Genomic DNA, 17448 nt, shown 5'->3' with positions numbered 1-17448 from the left:
TGCAAAGTGGCACTCTTCTGTCGGATTGTTTTTTTAAAGGATCTCAATCCGATACTTTGAGCCAAAGGGTTTTAGGTTTATGTCTGTAAAGAAGCTAGCAGTGGCATGCTGACACCGGCGTATGTGCTCCCAGGCTGCTCCCCGCTTTTTGAGAAGTGGGAAAAATTGGACAATATCTCGTGAAAGACAATCTCGGGAAAAGGACCACGTTACACTGCCACTAATTAATTAAAGATAGGATTCCTGCCAGGAACTCTTCATGTATGTGCTCCCAGATGTGATTTGTAGCAGATTACAGTGGGGAAGGGGTATGTCTGACTTGGGCACCACAAAATCCCGTTCGCGGTCACTCCTCCGCAGCTGTCAGCACTCCAGGTTCCTCAGGTGTCCTGCCCAGCAGCTCAGCCGCTGCGTCCATGTCAGCTCCGAGGCCTCAGCTAACCACCACTTCTGCGTGAACGTGGCGCGTGACCTGCATCCAAAACTTTAGTTTCCTGGCAAACACCTGTTTGCCCAGTATTCAGGGCTAGGTGATAGACGTGTTGGTGTAGGGACTGTTTGTGTTGTACGCTGACTGAACGTCCATGTCTGTGCTTGTAGATAAATCTAGTTTTTAGAGGACGACTAACTTTTTTTGGTCTTAATAGCTTATTACATTAACGTTATTAGTGTGCCTGCTGGGGAAGGTGCGTATCTGCAGTGAGCATTAATGGATTATGTCTTAGAAGTCTTTACATGCCTAGCTATTAGAGTACTATCCACCTTTACTAATTTCTGATACTTTCCAAAAGCACATAGCAGCTCAGAAAAATCAAAGTGAGAAGAAAAAAAAAAATCAATCTTTTGATTTCTTCCTATACAGAATGAGAGAGAATAAATCCTTGATAATTCCATCTAATTCTTGTGACCTGTTGAAGTGAAAGAAAGCAAGCTATTGTTGTCGGTCACTGATTTAAAAATGTGACCCTGTCACTGACAATGTAGCTTGAAATTGTAGAAGCAGTTGGCAAAACAGAAGTGGGTGTAATGTTGGCAATACATTAGTCGGTTCAGTTCTGAGCACTGTTCCTTCCCCTGCCACTGAGATGGCTGAGTCCAGCCTCTTTGGTTCTTTTTACCCCACTTTTGTAAAATACAAGATTTAAAAATTGTGCCTAACTCTAGAGTGGTGTAAAGTTCTGTATTTTAAGTAGTTTGAGATCGTTCTATATAAGGAGCTAAATGAGTGCAAAGCCCTACTGGATGTTATTGGTCATTCCATGAAGTACTGTTGTGTGTGCTTCTCTGGCTGGCAGGGACATCCCTAACCCGCACAGGACTGCTGGACAGGAAGGTCTGCTTTAGAACTGAGGTGGTAGTAGAAGCTGTTCTGGAGCTCTGGGATGATTTTATTTTAGCCTTATACCATGCACGTTGTGATGGTTTTACATGAGGTGCAAAATAAGGTTCAAGTCCAGTAAGGCTGAAGTGCACAGCCTGGTCATATGGGCAACGTTCTGCAGTCCATGTTCTTCCCTCATTCTAAGGGAAAAATTAAAGTAATAGACTTGTTAAAGAAGTAGTCTACATAAAACCATACTGCATTTTGAAACTGATTTTAATCACTTTGTAACTATTGTACTTGGTTTCAAAAGGCCAGGTTTTGGTTTTAGAGAAAGTTAGTTTCTAACTGACTTCTTGTTTTGTTATTAACTTCTCATTTTCTACTTTCATATATTTAGACTTAAAAATTAGTGATATGTGAATGTTATTTGCATAACAGATATGTAATAAAACAAAGTCTGTATTAGTGTTTCAGAATTTTCCTTCCTAGGTATTTGGGGTACTTGAAATAAAATATTGAAGAGCAAATTTTATCTCTGCTGAAGTTCATCATAGCATAAATGAGCCTAACAACATCATAAGTCTTCACAGAGCCAGTACAATGAAAGTAGCAGGATCCTCTTTCTTTTCTTACAAGCGTGTATGAATGGAGAAGGGGTACATTGCCCTGACAAAACCAAGTATCAGACTTTCACTCTGTATGTTTTGAACATCTATCAGAGTACTTATCATAACAAATAGAAAAATATTTTGGCAGGTACTTTTATATATAGAAAAATGAATATTATCTGCCCATATTCTTCTTGGGAAACAAATCAGAGAGCCTGTGAGCCTGCTTTGCATACATGCTATTATGTATGTGCTTTGCATACACACTATTACACTTGATGTTAAGCATGTTTTCCCTTTTAACTACTAAGGTTATAGATTCAATTTATTAGTATGTGAAGATCTACCTAGTTGTTCACGAGGCACCCGATTCTGGAAGATGCTGAGTGCTTCTTGGAAGAAGAAGCTCCCAAGTCCTCCATAAATAAGTACAGTGGAAGCTGAGAAAGCTTTGTAAGATTATACCGCAGAGCCACATCTTGCAGTCCTGGTTCAAGTAAAAAAAAAAAAAAAAAAAAAAAAAAAAAAGAAGAAAACAGGAAAAAGAATTACTTTCCCAGAATAGCTTTTTCTGCTTCTATGCCTTGACTCACCAGCAGGTAGCTTCCCCAGTTCCCAAGGAGCCTCATTTGAAGAAAGACCCCTTAGCACCTTATTGTGAAGGAATAGAGTCAGGGATATGAGAAGGATCAGTCTGTGTTAGCTATCTTAGTCTTACTTCTGCTGGACTTCAGCAGTGGTACAGTGAAGGAGAGTAGTCCTGTCTTCCTCTTTCTGTCCCATCACCTTTGCCACAGTATTGACTAGGGCAGGAAAAAGGTCCCTTAGTAATGATCAGTACAGCTTTACATGGAAGATTTGAAGGTGCTTGGGGAGCAGCCTCTGGCATGATTGAGTGGTTGTACATTTGCATGGTTATTAATTGAACAAATACGCTTCAGAGGCTTTAGTCAAAGTGTTTAGCTGGTATTTTTACAGATAATGGAACAAATTAGACAAATTTAGGTGGGAACAGATAGAATTACACTTGATAAAAGTTTCCCTCATTAAGATTAGTTCTAATTCTTCTGCAGTTTTGCATTCATTAAAGCCCATGGCTTTCTGGATCTAAATATAGTTTTATTCTTACTTTATAAAACTGCTAGACAAAGGTCAGATTCAGAGCAATGAGCTTTTCTGCAAAAGAGATTTTTATCAGAAAGAACAGAAAAGCTGTACAAAAATGTAGCACCAGTCATTTGTATGATACAAGCAGCTGCGATGCTTTATTTGTTGAATCTTTGTTAAATAGACTTCTAATAATAGAGCTTTGGTCTTTTTTGTTCATATATTCACATGTATGTATTCATATATTTCTTGTTAGTTAATCATAAAAGCTTTATTTTTAGCAAGGCAATATTTTTAGAGAACTTGATGAAACAGTTTGTGTCAGTTTTCATATACTAAAAAGTTAGTTTAGGAAAAAAGCAGCTATCCAAATGAAATTACATGAAGATGTAAAGAAAAGTTGGGGGTTAGCTCTTCAAATAGCTGGACTAAATCAAGTGTGAAACAAAGCCTTCTGGTGTGAGTGCCCTTAGTTTAACAAGAATTATTGTGCAAGTGGTTACAGTGTCCTTAGGAGCTCATCACCTTTATATCTACTCATTAAATGGCACCTGTCATTAAGCACCCCTATTAAAAATGCTACATAAAGCTTTTGTCAGAGAGCTCCATGAACTACAGGAATGTTCTTATACATAGACTTTTCTTGGGCCATGAAGATTATCAGATGCTTCAGTTTCGAATTAGTACATAGAACAAAAGTGTCTCAAGATGAAAAATACCTTCTTTCCTGTGGGATAAATGTGGAGCTGAAGGTGAGATACATGTTACAAAGTAATCCTGATCTTGTGAAGTACTGCTATAGATTTTCCTTGTGTGAATTAATGTAGCAGTTTTTAAAATCTGTTGCTAGTAGATGCAGGGGAGATTTGTATAATTTGCATAGCACTTTCCTTTTGATAATCTACCCTGTGAGTCTGCTGAATGAGATGGATGTTATTTGCTGGTAAAAACTGGGTCGTCTTTTAGCTAAACATATGTAAATAAGCAAGCCCAGAAATCCTGTTAATTGCTACAGATTCCCTCTGGTATAAGTACTGATTAGAAATATTCTAATTGATAAGCTTCAAATTGCTTAATGCAGGTATGTAGAAAACCTAATTCAACTTCCATTGAAGTTGAAGACAGGCACCCACCAGCTTCAGATAAAATTTGATCTGGCCTAAAGGGGTTGGGAGTAGGGCTGCCAGGGAATAGAGCTGCTTTCATCTGAAAATTGAAAATCCTGCTATCTTTCTCAGCATGCTGCTACCCTGCTAAATCTTTTAGCTCAGTGGCAAGTTATTAGATACATATGTCTCCCCTGGAGAAAAATAATGAAAATATCCCCAAGAATTTCAGTATAGTTTTGTGTTTTTATGTTATTGGAGTAACATTAAGTAACATTAAGTGTATTTTTACAGTTTTAAGGATTTAGTAAGGTATTTTGTAACCTAAACAATTGTACTCTTGATAAACAAGTCTCAAAAAACTTCATAGCTCATGGTTTAGGGCTCCACTTGCTAGCTCAATATGGTGGAAAAGCTTTCATTTTTATTTCTTTTGAAATGGTACGTTTTTGTGAAGGACTGAATAATAGAATTTTTAAAATCTTTATTTTTGCAAAGAGACAAAAAGTCTAAAAACTTCTGAATGATTGACACCCCCCCCCATCCCCACCCCCCGAAAAAATACTGCAAAATAATGAGTTATTGCAGGTCACCTGAGCTGTGACAGCTGCCTGGATGTTCATGGCTATCTCAGGGCAGCTCTGGAGTGTCTTAGCTTAAACCTTTTTCTCTTACAAACTAAGCAAAGTTGTGTTCACTCACTGTTCCCATGGGCTAAGAGCATGTTTGTGGACCATTGTCACGTATTAATCTCAATCTTGATTTGTAAATCTTGGAACAAGGACAGAGCTGTTTTATGGATAGGTTGCATAGTTTATTATAGGAACATACTCTCTTTCCATACTTAAGTCTTTTAAAGTAAATTATTGGTTTTGTATTATGAAGCTGAAAAGTCAAGTGTAAAACATTTCTTGGCCAGGATAACCAACAGCAAGTTGGTTTCTCTGTTCTACTCCCATGGGGAGGCTTGTGCAAGATGCACATCTCTGCTGTTTTCCATCTGCAGGGAGTACACTTTATCCTTGTTTCCTTGCAAAAGGCTGTCTCCTGAAAGGCCAGTTCCTCTTTCATGTGTGCCACTTGCTCAGAATCAGGCCTGCCAAGCCATGCCTCGTCAGCATGGCACAGCATGGATGTCCTCTCAGTGCTGGTGCACAAGTGCTCAGATTCCAGATGTATTCCTTCTGGTAGCAGTGCATCACTTGTGTGGCTGCAGGGGTGCTGAATGTAGGAGATTGGTAATTGTGGCTGGAAATGGGAAGAGGAGTGTAAAAACAAGCAGTGGGACAGTCTGTAGTACCAGACACACTAACAGAGGGCAGGAGAGTAAGCACATTTGCATAGGAGCTGGCTCTTCTACTTGCTACTTCAGTGGAAAATCCTGTTAAAGTCAATGAGAGAGAGTTCTTGCCTTACTGAAAACCACAGGAGAGGACTCCTGGCTTGTTTGGTAAACTGGTTGAAATACGGTGTGTTAGTAATTTTACAGAGGATAGCCTACCCTTTTGCCTTAACATGTGTCAAGTGAAGTGATTGAATTGCCATTAGACATTCAGTGCAACAGAAATAACTCTGACCATTATCACAGTCTCCTACACTACAAATAAATTTTAAGGTGAAGCTGAAACATTTACTTAGCAGAAATAAGGTATTATTCTTGGACAATGTTCTGTGTCATTGACATCTTCTCTCAATTAGCCTTCATGTTCCAAAAGATTTCTTCCATAAAAATGTCATCATTTTAACAAAAGGATGACCGAGCGCTGACAGCTGGAGTTTGGCAATAATATTCTGTATCAAATACCAGTAAATGAGTTCTAAAATAGCTGAACTCCTTTTTTGGTCCATGACTGTATGTGCATAATTAGCTCCTTTTCAAGTGTGTTGCCCAGAAAAAAATGTTAAGCCACCTGCATGGGAGTAAGTAAAAAAGCTTTTTTTAGCCTTTGTGGGTCTTATTTAGCTCCCTTGGGGAGTTCAGTTTGGATCATTGACATTAGCCTTATAGCCATAAAGCCTGAAATCTTTCTCGTCACATATTGGTGACTGGCTATGAAAAGGAAGGTAGGAAACAGTACTGGTACCATACAGGGTTTTAATGTGTGGATTCTTGTCCTTTGAGAGTTACACTTGACACTGACAAGCCTTAATTAAACTGAAAGAAGCATCTTTGTAATCTTCTATGTTTGCCTGATACACCATTCTGTGTTGAACTGATGTACCTCAGCATACCTGTAACCTTTGTTAACCTTGCCCATGATGTTTCCTACCAGGTTCCTACTAGATCCTTCCACCCTTTAAAGCAGTGTCAACTTTTTTATATATTTCAGTGAAAGAAGAGTTGTGATGCTAAGCTGTGAAAGGGCTTTGACCATAATCATAAGTCTTTTAAGTTTTCATGCTCTGGCTCCTGCTTCACTGCTCTAGGTGCTAGTGCTGGTGGCAGAGCTGACAGTAGAATTTTCTGACCCACTCGGAGCAAGTCCGAATGTCCACATCAGGGTGAAAGTGCTAGTGGCCCGCAGTGCTCAGTACTGTGGTGGTCACACAGGGGTGGACTTGTACTGTGGGTATAAGGGATGTAGTCTTGTGAGACCATAAAAAAAAAACCAAACAAACAAGTAAGATTCCTTAGCACATACTTCTCAGTTCTGAGCCTGTCTCCGCTCAAATACTCCTCCCCTGATTTTGGCATGTCACTGTAGTTTCCTTCAGTGACTGGCTCAGCATTTCTTTGGCTTTGTTCCTATTTTTAAGGAGTTGTTTTGTATTAAATTAGCATTTGTAAGAAGCACCAGATGGGTGACACTGGAAAATTAATTCATAATTTAACAAATGATTTGTGAGACAGCAGCAAAGTTATCCACCAGCATGCCTTGAGCACAATGTGGCTGGGTGAGCAGTTCTCTTGTGGAGCTCCTACTGGTCTTGATGTCTTTGTTGAAATCAACACTAACAGCACCAGTGGCATACATCTGTGTGCATGATTAAGCACTGACTTTTCTATGAGGAAAGGAACTGGCTTAGCTTAATCTGCACTGAAAAGTTCATCTTAGATCTTGTTAATTATCCTGAGAAAAACTTGTAGTGCAAAAACGCACTTGCCAACTCATTAGGCTACAGCTGGAAGTCTAGGGAGACGTGCTGATGCTTTCAAGTACAAAATCAACTGTACAAAATTCCTACCCCCACCCCCTGGAATTATAATGTGAGCAGAGAGGATTGCTTTATACTCTAAAAGTGTTGCTATGTCTGGGAACCCTCTTTGGGTATTTTATCAGCCATCAAAATCATTGCGTATCTTTTCCCTAGAAAAGCCAAATAGATGATCTGAACTGGGACAATTAGCTGAAGAAAGCTGTAGTTGGAGCCACACTTGACTGTGGCAGTGCTCCTCTTGGCAGGACCCACATTTGTATCCTGCTGTTTTGCTTTTGCTGCCCAGTCAGCCAGTTGGTTTTCTTTTGTCCTGAAAACTCGCTTTTATGCCACGAGGAGGCTGGGTGGAAAAGGGTCATCATTAGTCCTCTAGAGATCTGTGACCTTGCAGAACTACTGACCAGACCCTGGCCTGCTGAAGCCAGTGTGAGTGCTGGTATTTGTTTCAGCAAAAGCAGGATGGAACTGTAAGTGTGAAAGAAATGTGAAAGTGTGAGAGATGCTTTTCTTGCATTGTGAATAAAAGGGATTAAAAATTACCATTGTAAAAAAGCCAAATATAATGTTGCAGTGTTTCAGACTTCAGTTCCATGGGGGAATATTTACTTAACTATCTAAATTACTACAGTAGAAGATGACTGATCCTTGGAATGTTTTAATTTATATACAAAGTTCTTTTTTTTCAGAACCTATTTTTAGCCTTGTTTGAATATCAGAAGTTGCTTTGTAAAGGAAGCTTCCTTAGAAATCTTCAATCTTATTTTTCCCAGCCCTATAACCCCTGTGATTTAAAACTCTTGCATTAAAAATGCAGACCCCCTCCACTGGTTGCTTAGGCTGTTGGCTTTGGGTTTAATTTTGATTTAATGCAGTGTCCTTCCCTATTGCCTTAGAATACATTAACTTCAGGCAGAATAACATTTATTTATTTTTATTCTCCTCTTTATCATCTCCCTATTTCTGTTGTTCCTTTTATGATGTTTCTTCCTTACTCAACTACAAAAACTTTTGTTTTCTCACGCTGTCCTGTAGTTTTATCATGTGTTTAGTTTTTCCCTTCCTTTGCTCTTTTTAATGGCTCAGTTACCATTTCTGCCTTGTTCCTCCTTTGTATTGCTCAGGTGACATGAAATGTGCTGCATTTCTGTAAGTAGCAACTGAAAAAAAATAGAAATTTCACAAAGTTCTTTGCAAGTAAAATAAGCCAGTCCTGTCTCCTCAACTCTCTGGTTTGTTTTTTTAGGAGAGAAACCCCAAATCCATGCATATTATCTTTCCTCTCTATGCTGTAACCCAGTCTGAAGAGAAACTTGACGCTGAAATCAATGGATAAAATTCACTGGCCTGTCTTACAAAGTTTAGCTGTACAACTGAAATAGCAGGAAAGGAAAGAATAGGCTAGTGAGTTGGATGTGGGTAGTTCAGCAAAAGACTAACAAAACACTTGGGATTCCATGGGAGGGTGGTTGTGCGTGAAGCACAAATATTGTAGAAGATGGAAAAGGCATTACATAACACAGAAAATTCCAAGTTTGGCTGGGATTCACTGGATTTGAATGTTTATGCTCCTCTTGGTTGGCAGGGCACTAGTAAGCAGTATTGCCCTACTGCAGATACCTGTATGATTTTTTTTTTTTGCTCTATACCTAATTGACATTGAATTGGATTTTGCGTGGCCAGGCAGGGTTCAGTGAGTCCAGTCTCTAGAAGAGATGGGATTAGATGAGACATCTAGAAGAGATGGGGTTACTGTCTTTTTTTTTGAGTAATCACTGGTACCAGAAGTATTTTGAAGTGCTCAGTAATGAGTTGACTGAGGTAACAGTTGCTCTTGGAGCGCTAATGGTAGCAAGGGAACAGAGTGGCCAAGGAGGGGAAGAAAGACTTCTGTAAAAGCAGTGATCAATAGCTTTATGAGGAGCTGATCGTAGCAGTCTCTTCTTGCTTTAACTGAAGCAAATTTCCAGCCCCAGAGTTAGTGGATTCGGCAGTCACATAGCCCTGGTTCCCAATAGTTTCTCAGGGGCAGGACTTCATGTGCAGGTTTGCAAGGGTGTTATGTTATGCAAGGCCAATGCATAGAATGTTTTAAATGTTAGAAGAAAGTACTTGGAGATCATTTCAAGATGGGTAAGATTATGCAGAAGAGCCAAACTTGGGGCATGCTGTGAAGAAAATAATTACAGAAAGGGTCAGGTATTGTAAGAAAATATGCATACTAAGATGGTTTTGGTGCACGTAAAAAGGCAAGACAGCAAATCCTTTTTATGGAAACCTGGATGCTTCAGGAGATCTTGGAAGAGTATAGGAGAGAGGGTTTCTGCCTCTGACAGTAAGATGAAAATGGATATTTTATGTTTTGGTCAGTGGATTGTTAATGCTTTGTGTATGGCTTTTGCTACCTTAGTCATTTATCATTTTTCCGGATGCCTACAGAGGCATATCAAGTAATTTGCTTTCTTCCTTCATTTTAATTTTAATTTTTATACATATTTTCATTTGTTCTGCCACACTTCTCTCAAACTGAACTCAGAAACAAAATTAAATTGATGGCTTGTTAGAAATATTTGACAGTTGGCTGAAAAGTAGTAACAAGAAGCTGAAGAGGGGTTTGTTTTTCTTGAAAGTAATGTGGAAACTTACTTGTCTGCTTTACCAAAAGGTGTATTTTGCTCCCAAGGATTTCTTATCTTCAATCTTCAACAGCAACACAGCAAAAATAGTTCTTAGCAGAGGAAATCTTCCGCCATTCTATGTATTGTGAGCGTGATAGTCTACATTTCAAAAGTGCCTGTATCCAGGAAAGATAAGACTCAATGGACTTAAAGTTATGATGCTGAAGATGCCAGGTTTAGTCCATAATAAATCTGCATTGATTCTCATTTATGTATCATATAGAGTAAGTGTTTCTTTGAATACTGGAATTATAAATATTTTTACACACTCCTTTATTCCAACGAGTAGAGATCACCTGGATGTATACTTTTAAAAGCTTGCTAGTCAGCATCATACTCGAGTCCCATTGGAGAGCATCCAGCACATGGAAAATTGACAAAACTTATTGTTTGCCTTTGTGCTAGAAAGGAATTCAGTTTTGTAATGACGAGGGTGGAGAGAAGCAGAGTATAATTTCTGTCTCCCAAAGCTCACCAGCTGCGTAATATTTACTCAGGAGAAGTGTTGCTGAATTGGGAAATAATGTATAGTCATTGCAGCCATTTAAAATAGAAGAGTCTCCAGGTACACAAATACAATCAGATTGTAGCCATAAAGATTGCTTTTTTTGATAGTAGAGTGTATAAAATATAATACACAGCTGTAGGGCTGGGATTGGGGGAGATAATAAAAGAAGAAACAATTTGCAATAATCACTATAACTGGGGATGCTATTTTTTAAATCACAAGAGACTAGAAATATTTTTCAATATGGTTTCATTGCCTGCAATTTCAAATAGATGCTCAAGTCAAAAGGTAATGGTGGCCTTTTATTTCTTTCTTAAATTATTGGAGACCATCCTCCAGTTTGCTCCCAAATTACAGTAATTCCTGCTCTGACTGCATTATTTTAATTTCAGTAGTGCTGTTTGTGATTGCCTCTGTGGGCCTCTTTACACTGGAAAGGGCATATTGACTCCTCTTTGATGGTACGTCATATTTGCCCACATTCTCTAATTCTCTCCTTTATTATGCTTTTCATCAGTTTGCTTAGTCTAGAGGCCATAATATTTACCTTCTCAGCTGCTATCAGTGAGAGCTTTGTCATATTTGTAGAACATATCTTCCAGCTGTTTTTAAACCTTGTGAATTAAACACTGTGGTAGCAGTAATATGGCCAAACCAAAATACTGTAATTTAAAGTAGAGTAAAACTAACTCAGTCAGATTACTTGCAGGTATTTGACATCATAGCCTCGCCAATTGCTGTGGTCTTACAGTTCTCTATGATAAAATCCAAGAAAAACAAGGTAACAATAAATAGGAAAACACACAGAAAAATGAGTAAAATAAAACCACAGGTTGTTTTTTTTTATTTCTCCGCGTCATGAGGAAAAGACTGGATCATTTTCTGTGATAGACTGCATGTAGAACAACTGTATTTGCAAAAGGTGGAGAGCTACTGTGACTCACAGCAAAGAGGTCAGAGCTGGGCAGAACAAGTTAACAGCTGACGTGACATTGCAAGTACTGGGAGGCAGGCAGGAAGCGCACTGCAGTTCTGGAACAGGATTTTGATACAAATGGGCTGCCTAAGAGCTCACAGTGGAGCCAAGGAATCCTGCTCCATGATATAGAAAAATACTAGTCTGTTATTATCTAATCATATGCACAGTCACAAAATATTATAAACTTAAGCATTTTATTACAGTTTAGTTGATATTTTGTACTTTATGCATTCAACATGTGTTAAAAATGAAACAGTTATTAGGCCAAGAATGTTTTAATGAGGAATACAGATGTGATAGTGTCACTTTACAAATGGAAATCATCACAGTACAGAGCGGTTCTCTCTATAACTGGTCAACCACATACATGAAATCTCTGCTTCCTCTAGGTCTCAGCAAAAAAAATAATTGCATGAGGAGGATAGGTTACCTCATGGTGTTTTTGTTTTTGTTTATTTTTTGTTATTGTATTTTGGTTTTGATTCTTTTTTGTTTGGGATTTTTGGGTTTTGATTTTTTTGCTTGTTTTAAGTAATAAAGCAACCCAGGTTTAGTATCTTTATCAGGGGGAAACCTAGTGCTATTCCCAAAATAGATGGTCTCTCTTTGTGTCTTTGCTGATGAAGAAATGAAGCTTGTTATAGGCTTGTTGTAGGCTTGTTACAGGCTTGGAGGAAGGAAAAATAAAGGATGATTCCTTTCAGCATCATTTGAGAAAGCTTGTAAGGGATCTTTTGTTGAAAGCTTGGATGACATTTTACTTGATGTCATGTGTTCTGCTTTATTTTAGCTCATTAAGGTAATTTGTCATGTAAAATTCAAGTGCCTCAGGGTATATTCCTTCTTGAGCACCTCCACTTCAACAATTTATGTTGTATAACAGATTAATTTTCCCCATTTATTGTCTAATCTTTTTCAGTTGTCTGTTCTACAGAGAATGTTAGCCTGGCATCATTGGTGATGACTCTTATCTGATGTTTTGATTTCTTGTAGTCATATATAAATAAGCCTATTGTTTTGCAGCTTTACTGGTTCAAATACCTTCTTTTGGCTGTCAGTGTTACGTCTAGAGAAACCATTTTGCAGTATTTAGCAATTGGAGCTTTACCTGTTCCTCATGCTAACACAGTTTTAGAAAGGCTAGTCTGGTTGATGTGGCATATCATCCAGCAAGCTTGTGTAGTTAAAAACTTCCTTCTACTGCTGCATGCAGTTCTAGTGGTTCTGAGATGCATTCACAAAAGTTAGTGTAGTACCTTTATAACTAACTCACAAAAAGGATCATTAGATCATCTGCTGTGATCTCTTGTATATTGGAGAGCATTCTATCTGAAGTTGGGTGCTTCTGTACTTGCTCAATAACCTGTACTTGGCTGAAGCACATCTGAATGCACTGGGAGATGGGAAATCCACTCCTTCTTTTGTGTTTTGGTCCACCACTAAGTTACTGTGATAGTAAAAATATATACCTTGCTTCTCTTTTGAATTTTGTTGATTACAGTTTCCAGTCATTGGTTCTTGATCAGCTGTTCATTGAAGAACTTGTCAAAACTCAGGTATATTTTTCTATGCAGAGGTACTTGTATTCTACATAATCAACTCACCTCTCAGTTGTCTTCTTGTTACATTGACAGATTACTCTTCCTTAGTGTCTAGGCAAAAAGTCTTCCCGTCATCCCATCAATGTTACTCTGTTTTGCTCTTTTTCAGTTTTCAGCATTCTTTTTAAAAAGTGGAGACTGTAGCAGATAAAGGGCACTGATGTTCAGACTCTCTAATGAAGATACATTTATCTCTTAACCTTTGTTTACTACCTGTCTCTCTCCACAATGGCAGAGGGTAATACAGAAGAGTAGTGGACACTGGAAGGACAGAAGTGCATTTTCTTTTTTCCATCTCTTTCTTCCCCCAAAATGGAAGAATTACTGTGGTGATACATTCTGTTGAATGAAGATATCTTACAGCCATATGGGTCATTCCTCTTTCTCCTTGTAAGGTTAAAACATGCTTATGTGTGATCAGGGCTGTAAGTTTTTATAGGTGGACTGTAGAATGCATCTGTTGGTTCAGCACACCCTTAACAAATGGCTTATACGTTCATAAACTACTTGTTTAAGGAAATCGAGAGGTTGTATCTGCTCTGTACTGCTGCATTTGTTACGCTTGCCAGTTATCTCACATTAGGGCCCCAGTGCATGCAACACAAACAAAATCTGCATCCAGCTTTATGAATGCCAAATTAACAAAAATATTGTGAAAATATCATTACACAAAACCGATCTAATACATTTTAAGGGTCCTTATTTGAGAGAAATAAATCTCTGATTTGACCACAAGGGTAGAAATGTCTTGCAATTTGCTACCCATTTTGACCATCAATGAAGTCACTGAGGAGGCTATTGGGAAATAGTAAAGATATGCTTGTATATGCTTGACACATTTGGTATAAGTGGTTTTAGCAGGTTTGTAACCTAGAATTTATTCCCTACCATGTCCATTACAGCTTTGAACTTTCTCTATTGCTAAGTGAATAACCTACTTTCATCTAAAATTAGTGTGTGAAGCTCCATTTTTAAAGTGTTTCCAAGTACATCCACTTTTGCACCCCTGCTACTTGCTTTCATTATACAAGGGTGATTGTTTCTCCATTTAGAAGAGAACTCACTGGGTTTTAAATTATTTTCCTGTACATTCATCTAGAGGGAGAATGTAAGCAGTTTGCTAGGGTTTAGGAGTCCAAGTTCATTGACTTTTCAAATAGTATTCATACACTTAAGAGTCCCACTATGCAAATGAGAGACCAGAATTTAATCTTTGTGGTTCTTGTTCATTAGGATGAAATTTATTGTGGTATGTGAGAAAACCCAGGGGAGACACAAATTCTTGCAAAAAAATTATTTGGCTCTCTAAGGAAGCCCATGTGAGACACTGCTTTCAGCAACGTCAGAATGTTACTGCACATACCAGACTTCTTCATTCATGCTGCCAAAGGAATAATAGGATTACCCTGCTTTGTTTTTCTTTTTTATCCTGGCATTAAGTAAACTGAAACTTGAAGAGAGAGTCTCTGGGAAATAAGGGCAGTTGAAAAAGAGTTCATTGTCCTTTTGGTTTTTTTTTTTCTTAGGTGTTCACTGACAAGTTCAGGTTTATCCAGAGAACCATGGCAGAAGGTGGATTTGATCCTTGTGAATGCATTTGCTCGCATGAACATGCAATGAGAAGACTGATTAATCTGGTAAGGATAACATGAGGATATTTGGAAAGGTGGTTATTCAGACATTACTTCAGTTCTTGCAGATTTGCAGTAACTGATGGTTTTGATTCTGCTTATTCAGTTGTGTGTACAGTTAGAATCTGTGTATCTGACCTTCTGATGAGCTTTTGAATAGTTAATAGGAGTGATAGCTTTCTGTTTATTTCCCAAGGCTGCATTTTGACACTGTTGACAGTGTTTCTATGGAAATGTTTCTTTGTAACCCTTTTTTAGTCTGCATAAAACCAAAACTACCCTGCAAACTCTTTGAATTCAAGGTAATATCTATCACACATGAAGTGCCATTACTTATAGGTCAAGATAACACTGTCTAAATTTTTAAAACTAACCTTGAAAAATTTCTGAAGTTGAGAATCCAGTGAGTTTTGAATTTTGAGTTCTGTTTCTTGTTGTGCTGTTGATATGGTTGAGCAACTTCAAGCAAGTCATTACATTGCTGTAACTGTGACCTGTAAAATAATAATGATTCTTTGCTTCCATATGGCAGTTAGTTCATTGTCTGTTGAAGAAAAGGCTATGAAGCACTGTTTTTTTTTCCTAAGTAAAAGTATATACATTAAAAAAACAACAATTGTGAACTGCAAACAATTAGATGAAGTTGTTTGCAACTCTAATTTGGGTAAACTGTTTTTTAAGATCACATTTTACATCAGCTTCAGTTGATGTACGTCCCTGTGTTAATTTTCATAAATTTGATTTTATACCATTTTCTTTCCTAAGGCTTAAGTTAATATCCTTTTAAGTTAGTGGGGCCATCAACTGCTCAAGGCAGCATGTGTGAAGAGCACCCTTTTATAGGAGCAGGCCCTTTACCAAGAGGTTTCTTATTAGTATTTTAGGGAGGTTATTATAGGAAAATGTGGCATTCACTGGCTGATGCTAACAGTAGTGGTAATGTTCAAGTCCCCAGTGTATGTATGTCTGGGAATAAGGAATCAATTTGTGTGCTTGACCTTACAATAAAACCACTTCAATGTGCATATATCCACAAAAGAACAAAATTGTTTTAAACAGCACTTTGCAAGAAGTATTTATAGCTTGTTCTTGCAAATGTGTGGGTTGTACTCACACAGCCCTGTTTCACTCTGAACATAAAATCCTGAGTGTCCACACTGTGTTGGCATTGGAGTGCATCATTACACCATCTCATCTAGAGTGCCAGGGGAAGACCCTAAGGTGAGGCAGATGCTGTACCTGTGTGTGCTCTCGGGGGTCTTGGCTGGCCCCATTTTGTGAAGTGACGGCTCAGAATAAGAAGAGTTCACTGCGGGTACCTGTAGTGCAGCAGTGCAGAACCTGTGCCATAGTGGTCTCACATTGCACCCCTGGGCCTGTGCAGGCATAATGCCTCCCCAGAAACACACAGGCCGCACTGGGAGCCAAAATACCCCAGACCAGGTTCTCGTGGTGGGAGGGCTACATTGGTGTCTGCAGCAGAAGGCAAAATGATCCCCTGCAAGGGCAAGAGAAGTGACCAGTGCTTGTTATCTCACAGACCATGAGACCCTTGGGCTAAGCATCAGAGCTGGAGCTGCCAAGCAGCTGACATCACATAGTGGCCACCTGCACCAAAGTCCAAAATTACATCAGACAAATAGAGCATATTTGCATAGCCAATTGCATGTGCTTTATAGGCCTAATACTATTTCCCTTTGGTAGTTCCCAAGTGTGGCGCAGCCAGTGCTCTCCTGGTACTCACAAGTAGAAAGAGATTCACTTACTGCTGGACAAGGCTTGTTTGGGATATGGAAATGCAAGAAGTGAAAAGGATGTGTGCTCATTTGCTGGTATTACCAGAATTGTTCAGGGTGGAAGGGGCTTCAGGAAGTCATCTAGGCCAACCTCTTGCTCAAAGCAGGGTCAACAGTGAATTCATACCAGGTCATTCAGGAATTTTATTCTAGCTGAGTCCTGAAAACCTTCAAGGATAGCAATTCCATGGCCTCTTGGAACAACCTGTTCCAATATTTGACAATCCTTGCAGTAGAGAATTTTTTCCATCCAGTTTTAGTTGAAAGTATCATACCTTCTGCCATACAGTGCTATGAAGAGACTGTCTCCATCCTCTCAGTAACCTGCTTGTAAGTAGTGGGGGGCTTCTGCTAGATCGCTGAGCTGAGTGCTTCAGCCCCTAGTAACCCCTACTGAATTCACTTCAATATGTCAGTATGTCTTGTGCAGGAGAGCTCGAGACTGGATGCAGTATTCCAGATATAGGTTTCAAGTGCTGAGTACAGGGGTGTAATCACATCCTTCAGTCTACTTATGCACTGTTTAAAGGTCAGTGTTGTTGGCACAAGGGCGTAGAAAATTGAGGCTTCTGTGGAGCCTTTACATCAGGGCCCAGCCATCCTAGCTCATGCTTCCCAGTTTGAGGTACAATTTCAGAATCTTCTGAGCTCTCCCTGCTACCCCCCTATGGATGCTCATATACATGTTCTTTCACAGTAAGTGTTTTCCTCTTGTCTTCAATGTGACATTTGTGCCATATCCCACAGTTGTATTGATTCTGGACCATGAGGCTTCTGGGCGCATGCTAAACTGGTGACAAAGAAAACTCCAGGACCGAGTTCCAGGAAGTTGGGAGGGAGAAAGGGGTGTGTGTGATGCCTACCTTTTCCTCTGAGGCTTGTCAGATACAAATCTGGACCAGTATAGTTCATACTTTAGACCCCCATCCAGCATTTTATAATCTTCCTTTTTTT

The 17448-nt window shown here is 38.9% G+C and overlaps 1 protein-coding gene across 4 annotated transcripts in view; it reads left to right on the top strand.

The window, feature by feature from the left end:
• SMIM14 (small integral membrane protein 14) overlaps nt 1-17448 on the top strand; it is a 58600-nt gene that overhangs the window by 15801 nt on the left and 25351 nt on the right. For all 4 annotated transcript variants that reach the window (XM_005149124.4, XM_031048900.2, XM_031048899.2 and 1 more), the window contains exon 2: nt 14594-14704. In XM_005149124.4, the coding sequence (XP_005149181.2) occupies nt 14594-14704 (111 nt within the window). The remainder of the gene's footprint in view (nt 1-14593; nt 14705-17448) is intronic.

The sequence above is a fragment of the Melopsittacus undulatus genome, chromosome 7, assembly GCF_012275295.1.
Source record: "Melopsittacus undulatus isolate bMelUnd1 chromosome 7, bMelUnd1.mat.Z, whole genome shotgun sequence".
NCBI lineage: Eukaryota > Metazoa > Chordata > Aves > Psittaciformes > Psittaculidae > Melopsittacus > Melopsittacus undulatus.
Note: the sequence above shows the minus strand (reverse complement) of the source record. Positions and strands in the feature narration are given on the sequence as shown.